The 19,161-nt window shown below is 47.9% G+C and overlaps 1 protein-coding gene across 2 annotated transcripts in view; it reads right to left on the bottom strand.

Annotated features, from left to right (window-relative positions):
- LOC147111546 (DNA (cytosine-5)-methyltransferase 3-like) overlaps window positions 1–19,161 on the bottom strand; it is a 184,909-nt gene that overhangs the window by 142,192 nt on the left and 23,556 nt on the right. Inside the window, exons 1-4 of one of the 2 annotated variants that reach the window (XM_085998612.1) lie at window positions 16,459–16,964; window positions 12,029–12,123; window positions 11,841–11,913; window positions 4,939–5,078 (exon numbers count right to left, since the gene is read on the bottom strand). In XM_085998612.1, coding sequence (XP_085854738.1) covers window positions 4,939–5,078; window positions 11,841–11,913; window positions 12,029–12,123; window positions 16,459–16,594 — 444 coding nt within the window. In that variant the 5' untranslated portion in view covers window positions 16,595–16,964. Of the gene's footprint in view, window positions 1–4,938; window positions 5,079–11,840; window positions 11,914–12,028; window positions 12,124–16,458; window positions 16,965–19,161 lie in introns of those variants that run through there. The other variant, XM_085998613.1, reaches the window with a different exon arrangement.

Here is a 19,161-nt window from a genome sequence, read left to right as displayed (position 1 = left end):
GTACAGGACCATCTCCTGACCCTGTGCAGGTCCATCTCCTGACCCTGTACAGGTCCATCTCCTGACCCTGTACAGGTCCATCTCCTGACCCTGTACAGGTCCATCTCCTGACCCTGTACAGGTCCATCTCCTTACCCTGTACAGGTCCATCTCCTGACCCTGTACCCGTCCGTCTCCTGACCCTGTACCCGTCCGTCTCCTGACCCTGTACAGGTCCGTGTCCTGACGCTGTACAGGTCCGTCTCCTGACCCTGTACAGGTCCGTCTCCTGACCCTGTACCGGTCCGTCTCCTGACCCTTCACAGGTCCATCTGCTGATCCTGCACCCGTCCATCTGCTGACCCTGTCCCCGTCCGTCTCCTGACCCTGTACAGGTCCGTCTCCTGACCCAGTACAGGTCCGTCTCATGACCCTGTACAGGTCCGTCTCATGACCCTGTACCAGTCCATCTCCTGACCCTGTACCCGTCCATCTCCTGACCCTGTGCAGGTCCATCTCCTGCCCCTGTACAGGTCCATCTCCTGACCCTGTACAGGTCCATCTCCTGACACTGTACACGTCCATCTTCTGACCCTGTACACGTCCATCTCCTGACCCTGTACCGGTCCATCTCCTGACCCTGTACCGGTCAGTCTCCTGACCCTGTACCCGTCCGTCTCCTGACCCTGTACCCGTCCGTCTCCTGACCCTGTACTCGTCCGTCTCCTGACCCTGTACCCGTCCGTCTCCTGACCCTGTACGGGTCCGGCTCCTGACCCTGTACAGGTCCATCTCCTGACCCTGTGCAGGTCCGTCTCCTGACCCTGTGCTGGTCCGTCTCCTGACCCTGTACAGGTCCGTCTCCTGACCCTGTACAGGTCCGTCTCCTGACCCTGTACAGGTCCGTCTCCTGACCCTGTACACGTCCGTCTCCTGACCCTGTACACGTCCGTCTCCTGACTCTGTACACGTCCATCTCCAGACCCTGTACAGGTCCATCTCCTGACCCTGTACAGGTCCATCTCCTGACCCTGTACCGGTCCATCTCCTGACCCTGTACCGGTCCATCTCCTGACCCTGTACACGTCCATCTCCTGACCCTGTTCCGGTCCATCTCCTGACCCTGTACAGGTCCATCTCCTGACCCTGTACAGGTCCATCTCCTGACCCTGTACAGGTCCATCTCCTGACCCTGTACAGGTCCATCTCCTGACCCTGTACCGGTCCATCTCCTGACCCTGTGCAGGTCCATCTCCTGACCCTGTACACGTCCATCTCCTGACCCTGTACACGTCCATCTCCTGACCCTGTACCGGTCCAACTTCTGACCCTGTACAGGTCCATCTCCTGACCCTGTACAGGTCCATCTCCTGACCCTGTACAAGTCCATCTCCTGACCCTGTACAGGTCCATCTCCTGACCCTGTACAGGTCCATCTCCTGACCCTGTACAGGTCCATCTCCTGACTCTGTACAGGTCCATCTCCTGACCCTGTACAGGTCCATCTCCTGACCCTGTACAGGTCCATCTCCTGACCCTGTACAGGTCCATCTCCTGACCCTGTACAGGTCCATCTCCTGACCCTGTACACGTCCATCTCCTGACCCTGTACACGTCCATCTCCTGACCCTGTACACGTCCATCTCCTGACCCTGTACACGTCCATCTCCTGACCCTGTACACGTCCATCTCCTGACCCTGTACACGTCCATCTCCTGACCCTGTACACGTCCATCTCCTGACCCTGTACACGTCCATCTCCTGACCCTGTACAGGTCCATCTCCTGACCCTGTACAGGTCCGTCTCCTGACCCTGTACAGATCCGTCTCCTGACCCTCTACACATCCATCTCCTGACCCTGTACAGGTCCATCTCCTGACCCTGTACAGGTCCATCTCCTTACCCTGTACAGGTCCATCTCCTGACCCTGTACCCGTCCGTCTCCTGACCCTGTACAGGTCCGTGTCCTGACGCTGTACAGGTCCGTCTCCTGACCCTGTACAGGTCCGTCTCCTGACCCTGTACCGGTCCGTCTCCTGACCCTTCACAGGTCCATCTGCTGATCCTGCACCCGTCCATCTGCTGACCCTGTGCAGGTCCATCTCCTGACCCTGTACAGGTCCATCTCCTGACCCTGTACAGGTCCATCTCCTGACACTGTACACGTCCATCTTCTGACCCTGTACACGTCCATCTCCTGACCCTGTACCGGTCCATCTCCTGACCCTGTACCGGTCAGTCTCCTGACCCTGTACCCGTCCGTCTCCTGACCCTGTACCCGTCCGTCTCCTGACCCTGTACTCGTCCGTCTCCTGACCCTGTACCCGTCCGTCTCCTGACCCTGTACAGGTCCGTCTCCTGACCCTGTACAGGTCCATCTCCTGACCCTGTGCAGGTCCGTCTCCTGACCCTGTGCTGGTCCGTCTCCTGACCCTGTACAGGTCCGTCTCCTGACCCTGTACAGGTCCGTCTCCTGACCCTGTACAGGTCCATCTCCTGACCCTGTACAGGTCCGTCTCCTGACCCTGTACACGTCCGTCTCCTGACCCTGTACACGTCCGTCTCCTGACTCTGTACACGTCCATCTCCAGACCCTGTACAGGTCCATCTCCTGACCCTGTACAGGTCCATCTCCTGACCCTGTACCGGTCCATCTCCTGACCCTGTGCAGGTCCATCTCCTGACCCTGTACACGTCCATCTCCTGACCCTGTACCGGTCCATCTCCTGACCCTGTACAGGTCCATCTCCTGACCCTGTACAGGTCCATCTCCTGACCCTGTACAGGTCCATCTCCTGACCCTGTACCGGTCCATCTCCTGACCCTGTGCAGGTCCATCTCCTGACCCTGTACACGTCCATCTCCTGACCCTGTACACGTCCATCTCCTGACCCTGTACCGGTCCAACTTCTGACCCTGTACAGGTCCATCTCCTGACCCTGTACAGGTCCATCTCCTGACCCTGTACAAGTCCATCTCCTGACCCTGTACAGGTCCATCTCCTGACCCTGTACAGGTCCATCTCCTGACCCTGTACAGGTCCATCTCCTGACTCTGTACAGGTCCATCTCCTGACCCTGTACAGGTCCATCTCCTGACCCTGTACAGGTCCATCTCCTGACCCTGTACACGTCCATCTCCTGACCCTGTACACGTCCATCTCCTGACCCTGTACACGTCCATCTCCTGACCCTGTACACGTCCATCTCCTGACCCTGTACACGTCCATCTCCTGACCCTGTACACGTCCATCTCCTGACCCTGTACACGTCCATCTCCTGACCCTGTACACGTCCATCTCCTGACCCTGTACACGTCCATCTCCTGACCCTGTACACGTCCATCTCCTGACCCTGTACAGGTCCATCTCCTGACCCTGTACAGGTCCGTCTCCTGACCCTGTACAGGTCCGTCTCCTGACCCTGCACAGGTCCATCTCCTGACCCTGCACCTGTCCATCTCCTGACCCTGTACAGGTCCATCTCCTGACCCTGCACCCGTCCATCTCCTGACCCTGTACAGGTCCATCTCCTGACCCTGTACAGGTCCGTCGACTGACCCTGTACACGTCCATCTCCTGACCCTGTACACGTCCATCTCCTGACCCTGTACACGTCCATCTCCTGACCCTGTACACATCCATCTCCTGACCCTGTACACGTCCATCTCCTGACCCTGTACACGTCCATCTCCTGACCCTGTACAGGTCCGTCTCCTGACCCTGTACAGGTCCGTCTCCTGACCCTGTACAGGTCCATCTCCTGACCCTGTACAGGTCCATCTCCTGACCCTGCACCTGTCCATCTCCTGACCCTGTACAGGTCCATCTCCTGACCCTGCACCCGTCCATCTCCTGACCCTGTACAGGTCCATCTCCTGACCCTGTACAGGTCCATCTCCTGACCCTGTACAGGTCCGTCGACTGACCCTGTACAGGTCCGTCTCATGACCCTGTACAGGTCCGTCTCCTGACCCTGTACAGGTCCGTCTCCTGACCCTGTACAGGTCCGTCTCCTGACCCTGTACAGGTCCATCTCCTGACCCTGTACACGTCCATCTCCTGACCCTGTACAGGTCCATCTCCTGACCCTGTACAGGTCCATCTCCTGACCCTGTACCGGTCCATCTCCTGACCCTGTACAGGTCCATCTCCTGACCCTGTACAGGTCCATCTCCTGACCCTGTACAGGTCCATCTCCTGACCCTGTACAGGTCCATCTCCTGACCCTGTACAGGTCCATCTCCTGACCCTGTACAGGTCCATCTCCTGACCCTGTACACGTCCATCTCCTGACCCTGTACACGTCCATCTCCTGACCCTGTACACGTCCATCTCCTGACCCTGTACACGTCCATCTCCTGACCCTGTACGCATCCATCTCCTGACCCTGTACGCATCCATCTCCTGACCCTGTACACGTCCATCTCCTGACCCTGTACACGTCCATCTCCTGACCCCACTCCAATGTCACCCATGCCTTCCCTCAGTGATAATTTCCAAATTCTTCCCTCTCGCTCTGACCGGGCTTAACCAGTTTTTTTAGTTGACATTTTTCTTCTCAGTTTCCAAGCTCTCTGCTCTGTCTCTATGCTTCATTCTTAAACACTCCTCACTTGGCTTGCTCATGCAAATATCTGCATATTACTGCCACGTGACATCACAATTGTTGCTACCATTTCACTGCTGAAGTGATAGTTACAGAAACTGTAGTGATTTTGTACTTCAGCTCTCCTGGAAATGATTGAAATGCAGCAATATCCACAGCAACACATTATTTAATATTGCTTGGACTGAAGGAAGATTGCTAGCCACTCCTAGCAACACACACACACACACACTAACCTTGTCCTGATTTACTTCTAGTCTCACTAACAATGATCAATCTACCTGTAAGTTCCAGTAGAACTGAGACCTGGGCACAAACAAGCATGAAGTAAATAGTGATAGTGCACAATACCTCCAGAAAGCGTGAGGCATCATTTATATCATTTTGAGTTAAGGTTTCTGGATCCACAAATATCCAAAAGAAGGGTCGTTCCTCTGCTTCATTGGGCCTCGCGTATTGAAGTATGCGGTAATACTGAAAGATGATCCTTCCTGATTCAGAGAAAAGTAAGACATTTTCTTGCTGACAATCAAACCATATTAACCTCATGGAGGAAAACTGTTCGATTTACTGCTCCCAGCCCTGAGCTCCACACAATGGGAGCACACACTCGCTTCAGAGATCAGTGAATCTGTTTGGTGACCCTCATGACTGTAAGAATATCAATATGTTTTTACATTGCTTTTGTTTTTAATAGAGACAAAACTATAATGGGGAAAGGATTTGTTTAAATCATGTTCTCGAAAAAGCCTGTCTTTTCCCAGTCATGTTTCAAAAGCCCTTCTCAATACTGGTGATAAGAGAAGCTTTTGAAACATAAGCTTTTATCATAGCAGGGGGTACAGTGAGTGCATACATCAGAGGACGGGTTAGGGGGGCAATAATTAAGAAGTAACAGTCTGGTGTGAAAAGGGTATGAGGCCTTTCATCTGTTTGGCAAACTACTTGAAACAAATGGGCAGTTGTAAAAGACAGGGTAAGGGTTGCACTCGACCGGAAGAGAACCATAAACCAAAAGGGTGTAAAACAGATGCCATGTTTTACTTGGTTAGAAAGAAGGAAAGAAGGCTGCATTCGAGACTGTGGGGTGTCAACAGGCTCTTCATATCACAGTAAGTTTGGACGCAGGGCTAACGTGCACCATTCTGTATGGTTGGTTAGGATGTTTCAGATTGATATTTTGTTGGTTAGGGTGTTTAAGATTAATGTTTTGTTGGTAATTAATAAAACTGGACACACGTATGATAATTCACTTTGAGAATCTGTTTAAAGGGTATATAGAAGGAATTATCCACCAATTGGCGAGTCAGGCAGAAGCTAAGAATAGTAATTGTTTGAACGTCGAATCGGGAACGGGCCAGCTCTGATTTTGATCAGAACTATATGGCAGTAAAAGCAATAAAATTGTTCCTTGAATATTTGAACAATGAATAAATTGGAAGGCTATGTAGCCCAATATTTTGTAAGGCATGGGGCTGGACCCCTAAAGATCAGAGATCTTGTGGGTAAAACAAAGCCCCTAGGAAAGTTGGTGGAGATACTCAAAATAGATTTTTTGAGCAAACCCAGGAAGGATAGGACTACGTGTGCGATAATACAAAGATTGTTTACTGTGGTCAGAGCTCTGTCAGATATGAGTAGAGATTTAAAGAGTGTAAGAGGTTGAAATATATCTCCAAGAAAGAACAGGAGAAGGAGCAAATGTTAGACCATCTTGCATAACTAGGGCAAACAATGTTACCTGTGCGGCGGCTTTGATTGAGAGAAGTCAAAGATATGAGGTATTGGAACAAAATTTACTGGAATTACAGAATAATCTGGGTGAGGTAGAATTATAGAGGGATGACCTGAAGAGTGGCTTTAGACAAATGATACAAACCCTACAGGAATTTGGGCCGAGGGGCTCGCAACATATGGTTACAGTGCTAGAAGCTGAGCTCGTATCGTTAAAGGAGACCCCCTCCTCTGTATTACCAATAACCCAATCACAATCCCTCAACCCCCTCTTTGTATCTATTATTGCCTCTGCACTCACATCCCACAGCCCCTCCATTCATCGGAGGTAGACCGCTCAGCATCCCCGTTGAGCCCGTTACTGCCTCCACATTCAGCCGACAGGGTGCTAAGGCAACTGATTGTAATGTTAGCAGGCAGACCACCATTGTAACTCATTCCCTTAAGCCTGCGGAAATAGTACGTTTCATGAAAGAATGACCTGATCAACTGGCTGCACTGGCTTAATAACTTGAGAATTGCTAATGACTTCACCATGAGTGATGTCAAGCGGCTTGTCAAGAAGAGGATGGGTACTACCCACTATATGCGATACTCAGTAACGATACGCAATGATGGGAATTATTTGGCCCTGGTCAGGGAGGTGGTGCTCTGAGAAACTGGGTTCATTGAGTATTATAGTACTTGGAGGCATTGCTCAGAGAACTAATGAAAACCCCCACTCATATAATGATCACCTGTGGTTTGCTTGGTCCACCTACCACTATGGTGATAAAGACAACCCCCAGTATACCAACCTCTTGTTGGAGGGTATAAGTACTGAAATTAAGGGCCAGGTTAAGGTTGTCTTCCAAAGGGGTGGAACCAATGATGACCTCATTGAAAGTGCAAGCGCCATTTTTGATAATTATCGAAAAGACCCAGCCACGGATACCTATTGATGAGAGTCGCGCTTTTTCGACTGGATGGCATCAGACCTAATGCTCATAATGCCAAATCTTCCACTCGGGATGAGCCATGACCGAAGGTGTACTCCTTTTGAGGTAGAGGAAGAGAACATGACAGGAGTAGATACGGCAGTCAGAGACCCTCCTACTCTGAGTTAAAGGACCAATTAAAGAAAGTGATAGATGGGAATAGATGCCTTTGTAATCAGGGCACAGAACCTGGCCCTCCCACAGGACCGGGAACCTCCACTATGACGGGCGTTACCCCCTTCCCACCAGTCTTCCATGGTTGCCTATTTTAAGTTAGACAGGTGGGGACAATCCGTTGTATCAACATCTATAGGAGGAGAACAACGAGCGATGTTAGTAGATATAGGATCGTCAGTTAGTTTAATGTCTAGGGCGACACCAAAGCCGATCACTCCCGATGATTGTTAAAGATAACAAACAGCTTTTCATTATCACAGACTCCTTCAACAAGTGGGTCAAGCGATACTCATTCGTCAGTGTACAGCGCTCACTACCGCGAAGGTTCATGTAGAACAAGTTCTTTCCAGGTGGGGAATGCCTTGGGTCATTGATAGTGATAATGGAGCATGATTTGTGGACAGAATGTGCACCGTATTAGGGATAGAACTGAAATTCTATATCCCATACCACCCACAAGCATAGAAAGAATGAATAGAACGGTTAAGACTATGCTGAAGAAGGTAGTGAGACTGGGTTCTGATTTTGTTGTCAATTAGAGGTACGGGCCTAGAAATACTACAGCGCGGGAAAACAGCCAGTGCCACCATGGGGTGAGGTTAACACCCACCCATAAAAAGAGCGCAGGCAGCACCATTATTTTGGTGCTGCTTGCTGATTTAAATGATTGAAGTGAGCGTCCTTGTGCACCAGTCGCTGAAAATAAGCATGCAGGTGCAGCAGGCGGTTAAGAAGGCAAATGGTATGTTGGTCAGAGGGTTTGAGTACAGGAACAAGGATGTCTTGCTGCAGTTGTACAGGGCCTTGGTGAGACCACATCTTGAGTATTGTGTGCAGTTTTGGTCGCCTTATCTCAGGAAGGATCTTCTTGTCATGGAAGGAGTGCAGCGAAGATTCACCAGGCTGATACCTGGGAAGGCAGGAATGACGTATGAGGAGAGATTGGGTCGATTGGGCTTGTACTCGCTGGAATTTAGAAGAATGAGAGGGGATCTCATCGAAACCTATAAAATTCTAAAAGGACTAGACAGACTAGATGCTGGAAGGATGTTTCCGATGGTCGGGGAGTCCAGAACCAGGGGTCACAGTCTAAGGATAAGGGGTAAGCCATTTAGGACAGAGAGGAGGAGGAATTTCTTCACCCAGAGAGTGGTGAACCTGTGGAATTCTCTGCCAAAGAAGGCAGTAGAGGCCAATTCATTAGATATATTCAAGAAGGAGTTGGATATATTTCTTAAGGCTAAAGGGATCAAGGGATATGGAGAGAAGGCAGGAACAGGGTACTGAATTTGGATGATTAGCCATGATCTTATTGAATGGCGGAGCAGGCTCGAGGGGCCGAATGGCCTACTCCTGCTCCTATCTTCTGTTTCTATAACCTCAGACCAGTGGTTAAGGTCAGTGAATGCATCTTCAAAAGCTCTCTCCTACCAACTGCACCACGAGCCTCACACATTGCTCAATGCACGACCACCCCCAATCACTCACCTACCAACAATCTATACCAAACACGAGGCACACCTCATATTCCTCGCTTTACCTCACCCCCTTGGAGGAGACGGTGCAGGCCATTTTTGGCAGGGGCATGGCTGAGCCCTTGGTCAGTGGCGGGGCTAAAAGAATACAAGATGCCGGTATCCTCATACATTATCCTCCTTCTCACATCCCACTTCCTATTCATCCTACAATACCTTCTGATTTATAAGGTGCGCATGGTGTAAACATACAGCTCTTGCATTCCCACCCTCCCCTCACCACAACTCTACCCTTGTGCCTTCCACATTTCACACACCCAAGAAATGTAGCCTGCCCAGCCAGTGGTTGACCAAGAAGATGGAGATGAGAGTGAAGAAGAAGAATAATAAACACCATCACTTAATTTGACACTCCCAACCATCAGCTCCTCGAGGTAGTCCTGCAAGACCATTTGCAGTGTCCCCCACTGAAAGTCAGCAGCCTTCCACCAGCCATGCTGCAGCCACTGGGGTAGCACTGCATGACATCAGTAGGATAGGCAAAGGCACACACAAGACAGTCACTAAGGGAATGCACAAGGGTGACTAGCTGATTTCTTGATGTCATACTGAATGCATATATAGATAAAGTTGGATTGGAAGGTTTGCTTTGTGGTGGCTTTTATTTCAGCATTGTGGCCAAGAGGACGCTGTGATGGTCAGTAACAGAGGGAAGGGAAGGCGTGGGACAAATATTGAAAGGGGAATTGGGGTTGTGGTCACTGGTACCACAAGTGGATGATTCCATCCTGGATATCCCAGCCAGAAAGGGGCTGTCTGGGTTGCATCCTTCATTCTGCTTTGTCCTTTTCTGCATCTTCCTCTTCTGCTTCTTCCTCTTTCTCCTCCTCCCCCCTCGGCGAGCAGCTTGTCCCATTTTTTGCTGCTGCTTTATCTCCATGTGTCTCCCAGGACTGTGAGCAAGTGGTTTTCTCAGAGGCAAAATACTGCAGATGCTGGAAATCTAAAATAAAATCAGAAAATGCTCAGCAGGTCATGCAGCATCTCGACCTGAAATGTTAACTCTGTTTCTCTCTCCACAGATGCTGCCTGACCTGCTGAGTATTTCCAGCATTTTCTATCTTCTCAGAGACCTTCCTTTACCATCCAAAGCCTTGCAAGCATCCAGCAGCACTCCCTGCATACTTTAACATCTTTTTAAATGTATTGCAGCAAGCCACTACTTCAATAAAATATTTTAAAATGATCAAAAGCGGAAATCGAATCGAGATGTGTCTATCTCTTTAAGAAGTGCTGACAGCGTCTCTGCAGGACTGCTTCACGCACATTTTTGTGTACGTACTTAGCACATGGCATTATGGAGAGCGAGAACATCCAAAATAGAAGTTGTGGCATCAAATCAGGCGTTGCACGATTGACGGTCACAATCTGCTTATTTAAATTTGAGAGACCAGCGCTGTCAACAGTGATGCTTTAGCCCGCACCAAAATGGCGGCCGCAGTGTCCTGTGCTGGAAGTGGGCGGATGCAAGGCATCTGCCATTTTGTCAACAAAACCGGCCTTAACGGCCGGCACTACACCAGCGAATTTCTAGGCAACTGTGTCTAAAAGTACTGCTGTATCACCTTTTGAAGCTATGATGCAAAATGTGTCTCCTGGAACTCCGCTATGCTGCCCCGAATGCACATATGTTATAGCAAACCTTTGCCACAGAAGAGTGGGTCAATCAGTTAGTGGAATATATGAGGGAGGTGCATAAGGAAATATCGGCTGTTAGTGGTCAGACCCAGAGACAGATGCAGCTGTACTAAGATAAGGATGTTATCCCTCAAGAGTTTTGCAATAGGAGATAGGGTGGTGGTACAGCAGATCTTAGAGAAGAAATCATTCCAGAAGCCAGCTTGGCAAAGATCATTTTTTATTGTGCAGAAGGCAGGCCCTTCAGTATATCTGTTCCATGTGAGCACTGCCAATGATGGGGTGGATAAATGGCTTCCCGCATTGCAACTAAAATCTTTTAAGGGCACTGTCTCTTGAAGTTTATTTCTCTCCCCCATTTCCCAATTCCTACATTTGGCTCATTTTGATTAAATTCTAACCTCTAGAGAGTGTTTTTGATTAGAAAGGTGGTGTATTTCTTTTGACTGGAATTTATATTATACCACTGTTAATAGGCACTCCTTTTTTTTAAAGATAGGGTAAAAAGCTGCTTTATGGAATCACAGAGTTGCCGTCTAAACTTTTCACAGCACTTTTTTTTATTGCCTTAGCAGCATGTCTGCAACTGCTATGGTGCTGGTGGACTCCTCCCACAACTCCAAGGGGTTTTTACAGTGATGGAAAAGCAAAGGATCAAATAATGGACTGATAGCAATTTGGAATTTTCCTATTCTGTTAAATTTCCCTTTTGTATATTTGCCTTCTGATTTATGTAATTGTACTTATTTAAAATGTAATCATGCACTGCTAAAAGAAATGGTACACAATTTTACTAAGTGCAATTTGGGATGAAGATTAGATGAATTGACATAAAAATGTGGACAAATGATAATACAATGCTTAAATAATTAAAGGGACAGTTTACAGGGGATGTTATATCAGAATAGCATACACTATTAAGGACAACTCATCTAAAAGGTACTATGAATGGAGATTTGTTTCTATACTTAAATCAGAATCAAAAAAAGTGGTTTAATAACATGGAAACAATTGGATATTAAATTTTATATTCGACAAACAAATAAGAACCTGGGAATTAGATGGGGATATGGTTTGGTGTAAAGTGTGAATATATGGATGCCATGTGATGCCAGCATGAGCAATCTTGCTTCTTATAATTTAGACTCACATCACAACCTTGGTTTCACGTCTAAACCTTTCCAGCTCTTACCTGAATAGTGGTGCACTGAAGTGTTCTGTGGGCAGGCACCAATCACAAAGTCAAATGGTCCCCTCTGTTCTATCTATTATGAAGAAGTCAGAGCATATTTAAACACATATACAAAAGTGACGTTCTTTTACAAAGATGTTCAAAGGTACACCAAAGCCCGTTTCTGAGATTAATTTTGTTGTCCTTACGTTTTGTCGAGTAATGTTGTCCAAATCCTTTAAAAATGTTAACATTTCTTGATTAGAATCAGGAACCCTGTCCAGAATTCCGATATCCTGTAAATCTGAATTAACATAGAAAGTGAATACTATGTAACGACACAGGGAATTATATATTTAAGCATAAGTTCACCGACCCCGTGCTCCCAAAGTAGAGCCACACCTGAAAGGGATAGGGCTGTAACACTGTGACACTGATTCTCCAACTCATGTCCTCTTCAGGAGAGGCTACCCGCTGGGAACATGGGATCAGCGAATTTGCTCTTTATAGTCACACAATGAGAGGGGGAAACAAGAGATGAATCAATCGACACCAAGATTTAATTACAGTGCTTTATTGTTCTCTATTTCGCTTCATTCTTTTTTCTGTTTTGTTTTAATTTCCTCCATCTCCGGACAGCTCTGCTGGTATGGGGATACAGTTCCACAGGCACTGTATTCTCACAGATCTGCAATCCAGTGCTCCCAGTGGGGACTGTCATTCACTGGAAGCACGGCCTGGAGACTCCCATAATAGCCTGCATGACCTCGTCCCAAATGAGGAGTTCAGGAGCATTAACAGATTTTGGAGGGGCACACGCACCATCCCTGAAGCAGGGGGGTGGGCGAGGAGAGGAGAGCCGTGAGGGCCGAAGATCTTCAAAACAATTTGTAAAAATCTAATTTGAGCTTGCTGCTTTCCCAAAGGGGGCTGATCATTCTGCGATCCATTGCCACAGACAAACTCTCCTATGAAAAGGCAATGAGCCTCATTTCTGCCGTCTTCAATTCCTGTGATGCAGGGGTGCACAGCATTGGGGGCAATGGAAGCAGGGCTGCCAGGAATTCTGGCAGATGACTTCATCCTGCCAGCCCCACCCCTTTCTGTGATGTCTGCATGGAAATGGGTGGATGTAATAAGAGCCCAGGCCCCACCTTCGACAGCGCCTCCCAAACCTGTGACCTCTACCACCTAGGACAAGGGCAGCAGACGCATGGGAACATCACCACCTCCAATTTCCCCTCCAAGTTGCACACCATCCTGACTTGGAAGTATATTGACATTCCTTCATCGGCGCTGGGTCAAAATCCTGGAACTCCCTCCTCCTTGTGGGAGCACCTTCACCTCACGGACTGCAGTGGTTCAAGAAGGCGGCTCACCACCACCTTCTCAAGAGCAACTAGGGATGGGCAATAAATGCTGGCTTTACCAGTGACACGCACATCCCATGAATGAATAAAAAAAAACCTCCAGTTGTAAAATCAGAGAAATAAGGGGAGTCATTCCCAGGCCCTGCCCCAAATTCTGCCCCCACATTATGGTGACTTTGCATTCTTAGAGCTGAGGAAATTTGGGCCTCATATCTCAAGAAATTGGGTGAAGGCAGTTGATCACTTTCTGTCCATTAAAATCAATGCATTCCTCGAGAGTACCACTCTGCAGTGAGAGAACCAGATCATGGAATCATATACCATGTCTGAACCTGGACAATGATATGACTGCTCATCCCCCTGCCACCTTCCTCTGGCATAAACACTTTCTAGCAGGGGGCACTGGACAGTGGGAAGCAGGAACCATGGCTGATTGATCTCCTTTATTTATTTATTTGAGTGTCAACCATGGCTCAGTTGGTAGTACCCTTGCCTCCGAGTCATGAAGGTTGTGGGTTCAAGTCCCACTCCAGAGACTTGAGCACAAAAATCTAGGCTGACACTCCAGTGCAGTACTGAGAGAGTGCTGCGCTGTTGGAGATGCTGGCCTAGAAATTGGGTATAGCCCCGCTTGAGGCATTAGAACTGGCGCTGCGCAAAGTTTATAACCAGACGAAACTTATCGCCGCCTGGCGCGATATTGGGTTGCATCGCCCCTAAAGGTGATTGAGGCGCGAATTCAGGCGTTACACGGGAGTCCTAAGGTGCTAAACTTCCGGCGCAACCCAATATCGGAGCGGACGGGCGCAGCGCAGGTGCTCTCAATTACCGATGACCACGAGACTTCCAGGCGCCGGCCAGCTCTTAAAGGCGTGGGTCAGTCAGCTTCAGCATCCACACTCTGCGCCTTGCAGGCCTCAGAATCGGCGCAGGCCCTTCTCTGGCACTAAAAACTTGGACCAGATGGAGAAGGTGAGACAGAGAGCAGAGCGCTTCACCAATGAGGCTCTGGAGCAATTGGTGGACGCACTGGAGCGCCGGCGAGATGTTCTCTACCCAGACAATGGCAGGAGGCCAAATCATAAGGACTACCGACGAGCTTGGAGGGATGTATGCCAGAGGGTCAACTCCAGCAGCATGGTGACCAGGAGCCCTGTCCAATGCAGAAAGAAATTCAACGGCCTCACTCGGGTCGTGAGGGTGGGTGTTGTTTCAGCAAACTTCTGGATCCCTTCATTTGCACCTGACTTTATGGCTACAGGGTGGGCTGTGCCCCATTGGCCATCTGCCAGCAAGCACCCATGGCCCTTTCTGGGCACACACATGCACATTTGACTCAAGGCGTCATGCAAGGGCTCTTGCACCATGGGGGGCACGAGATGATCACTCAGGGCATCATGTAAGGGCTCTTCCACCATGGGGGGCATGAGATGATCACTCAGGGCATCATCCGTTCCCCTGCAGTCCAAGCTGGCGAGGATTGGCAAAGACCAGCTTCGCACCGGTGGAGGACCTCCACAAGTGATCACTCTCACGGATCCCGAGGAGAGAGTCCACCAGATTCTTGGAGGACGTCTGAGTGATCCTTTAACCACTGCAGCTGCCGACCCCATTGTCGACAGCGATGGTAAGGTTCTCACCTTTTACAACTGTCTCCTTCCACTTGTTCCCCCCGGCAGCATGCTTTCTCACTGTGGACCCATGTCATAGCCTTGCTGCAATCTGGCATCCCTTGCTGCCAAGCTGTCCTTTTGCTAAAGCCACTTCCACCTCCCTGCTTTCAGATGCTGCATCACCAGCTCGGGAGCCGGGCCCTCAAGCTGCCAGTGCCAGTGCCTCCGAAGGCTCAATGAGAAAATTCCTGTCCAACAGAAGGTCAGGAGCTCTCTCCAGCAACGATCAGAATGGCCAGCCCAAATGGCTGCAGCTTTTATACTAGTGCTGTCCCCTTTAAATAGCGCCCCCCCCGAGTCCGAGAAGGGCCTGGGAACACGCCATCCAACTGTCACTAATAGCGCCAGGCGGAAAGGTTGCGGGCGCCACCGAATATCTGGTCCGGGGCGCCAAAAAGGCGTTGCACACTGAAATGACGTCATGATCTGCCTGCGCCCGCGAGTGCGCGCAAAGAGTTAGCGCCGGCGCTAAAAGGATACTCAATATGGGAGGTGGCGCTATATTCACTGCGCCCGCCCGAAAATTGGGTAACGCCCCAATTCTCGGGCTCTTTAGGTGCTAATCGCTGGCGCTACCAACCGAATTTCTAGGCCGCTGTCTTTTGGATGAGACATTAAACCGAGGCCCCGTCTGCTCTCTCAGGTGGACATAAAAGATCTTATGCCACTATTTCGAAGAAGAGCACGGGAGTTCTCCCTGGTGGCCTGGCCAAAACTTATTCCTCAATCAACATCACAAAAACAGATTATCTGGTCATCATCACATTGCTGTTTGTGGGAGCTTGCTGTGCGCAAATTGGCTGTCGCATTTCCTATTACAACAGTGACTACATTTCAAGAGTAATTCATTGGCTGTAAAGTGCTTTACAGCGTGAAAGGCGCTATATAAATGCAAATCTTTGTTTTTCCTCTCTAACCCAAGGGCACTGAGGTCTATTGTAGCTTCCATACTATCACACTGGTTAACATAGAACACTTAAATGCCAATTCCGAGGCCTACATGATTCTGGTCGACACTGAGCAGTACATTCACCAGCTGAGTAATTGGGAAAGCCCATTCTCTTCTGGATATTAATTTTGTGTTCTCTTCAATCACTGTGATATCTTATTTCTTCGTAGAATTCCTTTAAAATTTATTTTCTCCCCTCTTTATTTTACTTTTTTTCTACGTACCAACATACCAAAGGGGTCATTTTCCAAATTCACATTGTGGGCAGGACAGAAGTGCATATTGGAAATTAGGCATGGGCTTCCCATCAGGACTGCAGAGTTCTAAAATTACCCCTCAAGAATATTTCATAACCTGTTTATCGAAAGGTGCAAGAAAGTAATCTGGAGATAACGTTCCATCCCTCTTGGAACAGGAGTGACTCAACTGTACTGAATGCATCCTCAGAGAGTCTGAGGTCAGGAACTCACCACTGACAAGATAAATTCAGTGCCCCATGCTCTTGGCATGGAGCTTCGCTTGAAGGGAGTCAGAACTGTGGGGTCACTGCATTTTTCTTATACCTGTACTCATTCGTAAACTTGAAAAGATCCACAGAAATGTTTTGTGTTATGAATTAACTTGTACTATGATGAATTGGTGCTTACCTTTAGTCACATTGCTGAAGAGGGATAGGACTCTAATTGGGTTCTGTTTATCTATAGGGACTGGTGCATAGATTCGAAGATGTTCCTGATACAAAATGAATGTTTGACACTTTACTGTTGTTAAACTTTTGTGCATAAACTTGTCTGCGTTCAGATAAACACTATAAATTACTTCAGAAATCTAATGCTTTTTCTGTTTGAGCAATTAATGCATTAATTGAACACCAGAACACAAAATAAAATTGACTGTATCCTTTTTTAAATTAATGAAGATAAAATTAGGGTTGTATATAGTTTCCATTCTTTCATTGATTAGGCTTTCAATACCACAATATCATTACATAGAGCTAAGCCTTTGCAGTTCCTTTTTAATCAAAAAAGGTATAATAAATTAGGAGGCACAGTAAGTTGTGCAGATGGGAGCAGGGAGTTACAATGGGACAGAAATAAATTAAGTGAGTGGGCAAAACTGTGGCAAGTGGAGTTCAGCTTGAGGTCATCCAGTTTGAATCCAAGGGGGCGATTTTGCCAATGGGGAACTTTTGGAGGTGGGACTGATGCTTGTCGGGTCGTTATCACGCCTCCACCAACTTCTGGCCAACCCACGCTATTTTCCCTTGATTGACCTTGTTAAGCCCGGTTAAGTGGCTGTAATCCCCTTCTTGCCTCCAAGGAGATGGGACCCAGCGCGGGTCGGCTACCCGCCTCCTGGCAAGATGGTACGGAGCCAGATTGGGGGCCCAAATTCTGTCATTTTCCCGGCAGTCCTGCCTCCATACCCGCCTTCCCAGGACTGGCAAGATCGCGCCCCAAGAAAAACAAATCGGGATATTTATTAATGACGAGAGACTAGAAATTTGGTGGAGGGAAGGGATTTGGGTGTCTAGGTACACAACTCACTAAAAATTGTGCACAGGTACAAAAAGTGATGAAATAGAGTAAGAGAATGTTGCCATTTATCTCACGAGGTCTGCAATACAAAGGGGAGCAGGCTAGGCTTCAGTTGTACAGAGACTTGGTCAAACCCCAGCTGGAATACTTCAGCTTTGGGCATTCGATAAATTCAGTTTCGGACACTAAACTTCAGGAAGGGTATATTGGCTTTGGAGGGGGTACAGTGCAGAATGATACCAGGGCTTAAAAGGGTAAAATTATGAGGACAGGTTGCATAAAAATGGCTTAAGTTTAGAAGATTGAGGGTTGATTTAATTGAGGTATTTAAATTGAGACAAAGGATTTGATAGGGTAGATACAGAGAAGGTATTTCCTCTGGTGGGGGAATGTAGAACAGGGGAGCATCATTTTAAGATCAGTAGGCCATTCAGGAGTGAAATCAGGAAGCACTTTTTCACACAAAGGGTAGTGGAAATCGAAGCTTTCTTCCCCAAAAAGGCTGTGGGTGCAGGGGGTCAATTGAAAGTTTGAACACTGAGATCAACAGATTTTTTATTAGGTAAGGGTATCAAAGAGCAAAAGCAGGTAAATGGAGTTAAGGTACAGAGCAGCCATGATCTAACTGAATGACTGAACAGGCTTGAGGGGCTGAATGGCCTACTCCTGTTTCTGTAAGGATGATATTGATTGTTGTTTGGCAATCATAAAACTGATCAGAACCTTTACATCTTACACATAGTTATCAAAAGAAGATCAAGTTTTTTTCCAAAAAGAAATAATTTTGCTATGTAATTGTTTTTCTGAACAAACTGAATGCGGTTGATGAAGAAAGGCACAAACACTGCTGTTTTCTAAAAACACAAAGTATATCACAGAGATGTTACTAAGTGCTGCCATTGGCTGAAATCAGCACAATATAAACATACTGTAATAAAACCACAACCAGTGTTAAAAGACATTCTGTGTCCTTTCCTTCCTGCCAGTAGTGATGTCTAACTGGGTAATAGCTCTCTCTACAGATGCGACAAAGAGGCGTGTGAGACTGCATTACATAACTGTGTGGTCTTGTGCACTCCTACTGTTTTCAGGAACTGGATCAGTTTGCTTGGCAGAAAACCTTTCACTCATATGCAGCAATCATAGTAAGAGTTTGTAACTATCATTGTTGGATGAGAAGTCCCCTGCCTAGAGACTACTTATCACCTGCACTGTGCAGCACAGGGATGATTTGTTTACTGAGCAGACAGATCGTTCCTTGCCATTAAAACATGTCGTGAAGTTGCCTTTTACAACTTGTTGCTGCAAAACCCTCTTAATTCGTTAACACAGCCTGCTTCCCAAAGAACTTTTGAGTTCAAGACAAACAGTACGGTATTTGTTCATCACAGAACCATTTAACCCATTTCTAGTAATGCCAATGAACAGCTGGAATGGATCTCTACTGAAAAACATTAAAAACAGGCTTGGCATTCACAATTTCACACATTTAGCTGACAGAATCAAGGCAAATCCAAACTAAACTTCCCAACTTTTCAAAATGTCTGGCGTTCTCTGCAAGTTTCCAGCCAGAGGGGCAGCATCAACAGCCTCCCCCACTTCTAACGCTGCCATTTTTTGCATTCGCTGATCTTCACTGCTTTGCAGAAAACAAACAAGATGACAACAGCTCAATCAACACACATTTCTGGCATCTCAAATTGTTACAGAAAAGTCCCCAGCTTTTGCAAATTCTTTATTGGGTGAAAGACTGGCTTAGAAAACTTTGATCAAATGGTACTTTAGGGTGTCAGCCTTGGCTCAGTGGTAGAA

The sequence above is a fragment of the Somniosus microcephalus genome, chromosome 10 (genome assembly GCF_052327205.1).
Source record: "Somniosus microcephalus isolate GS21.2 chromosome 10, FLI_Smic_1.0, whole genome shotgun sequence".
Lineage (NCBI taxonomy): Eukaryota > Metazoa > Chordata > Chondrichthyes > Squaliformes > Somniosidae > Somniosus > Somniosus microcephalus.
The sequence above is the reverse complement of the archived record's forward strand: the minus strand, read 5'-3'. Positions and strand labels throughout refer to the sequence as shown.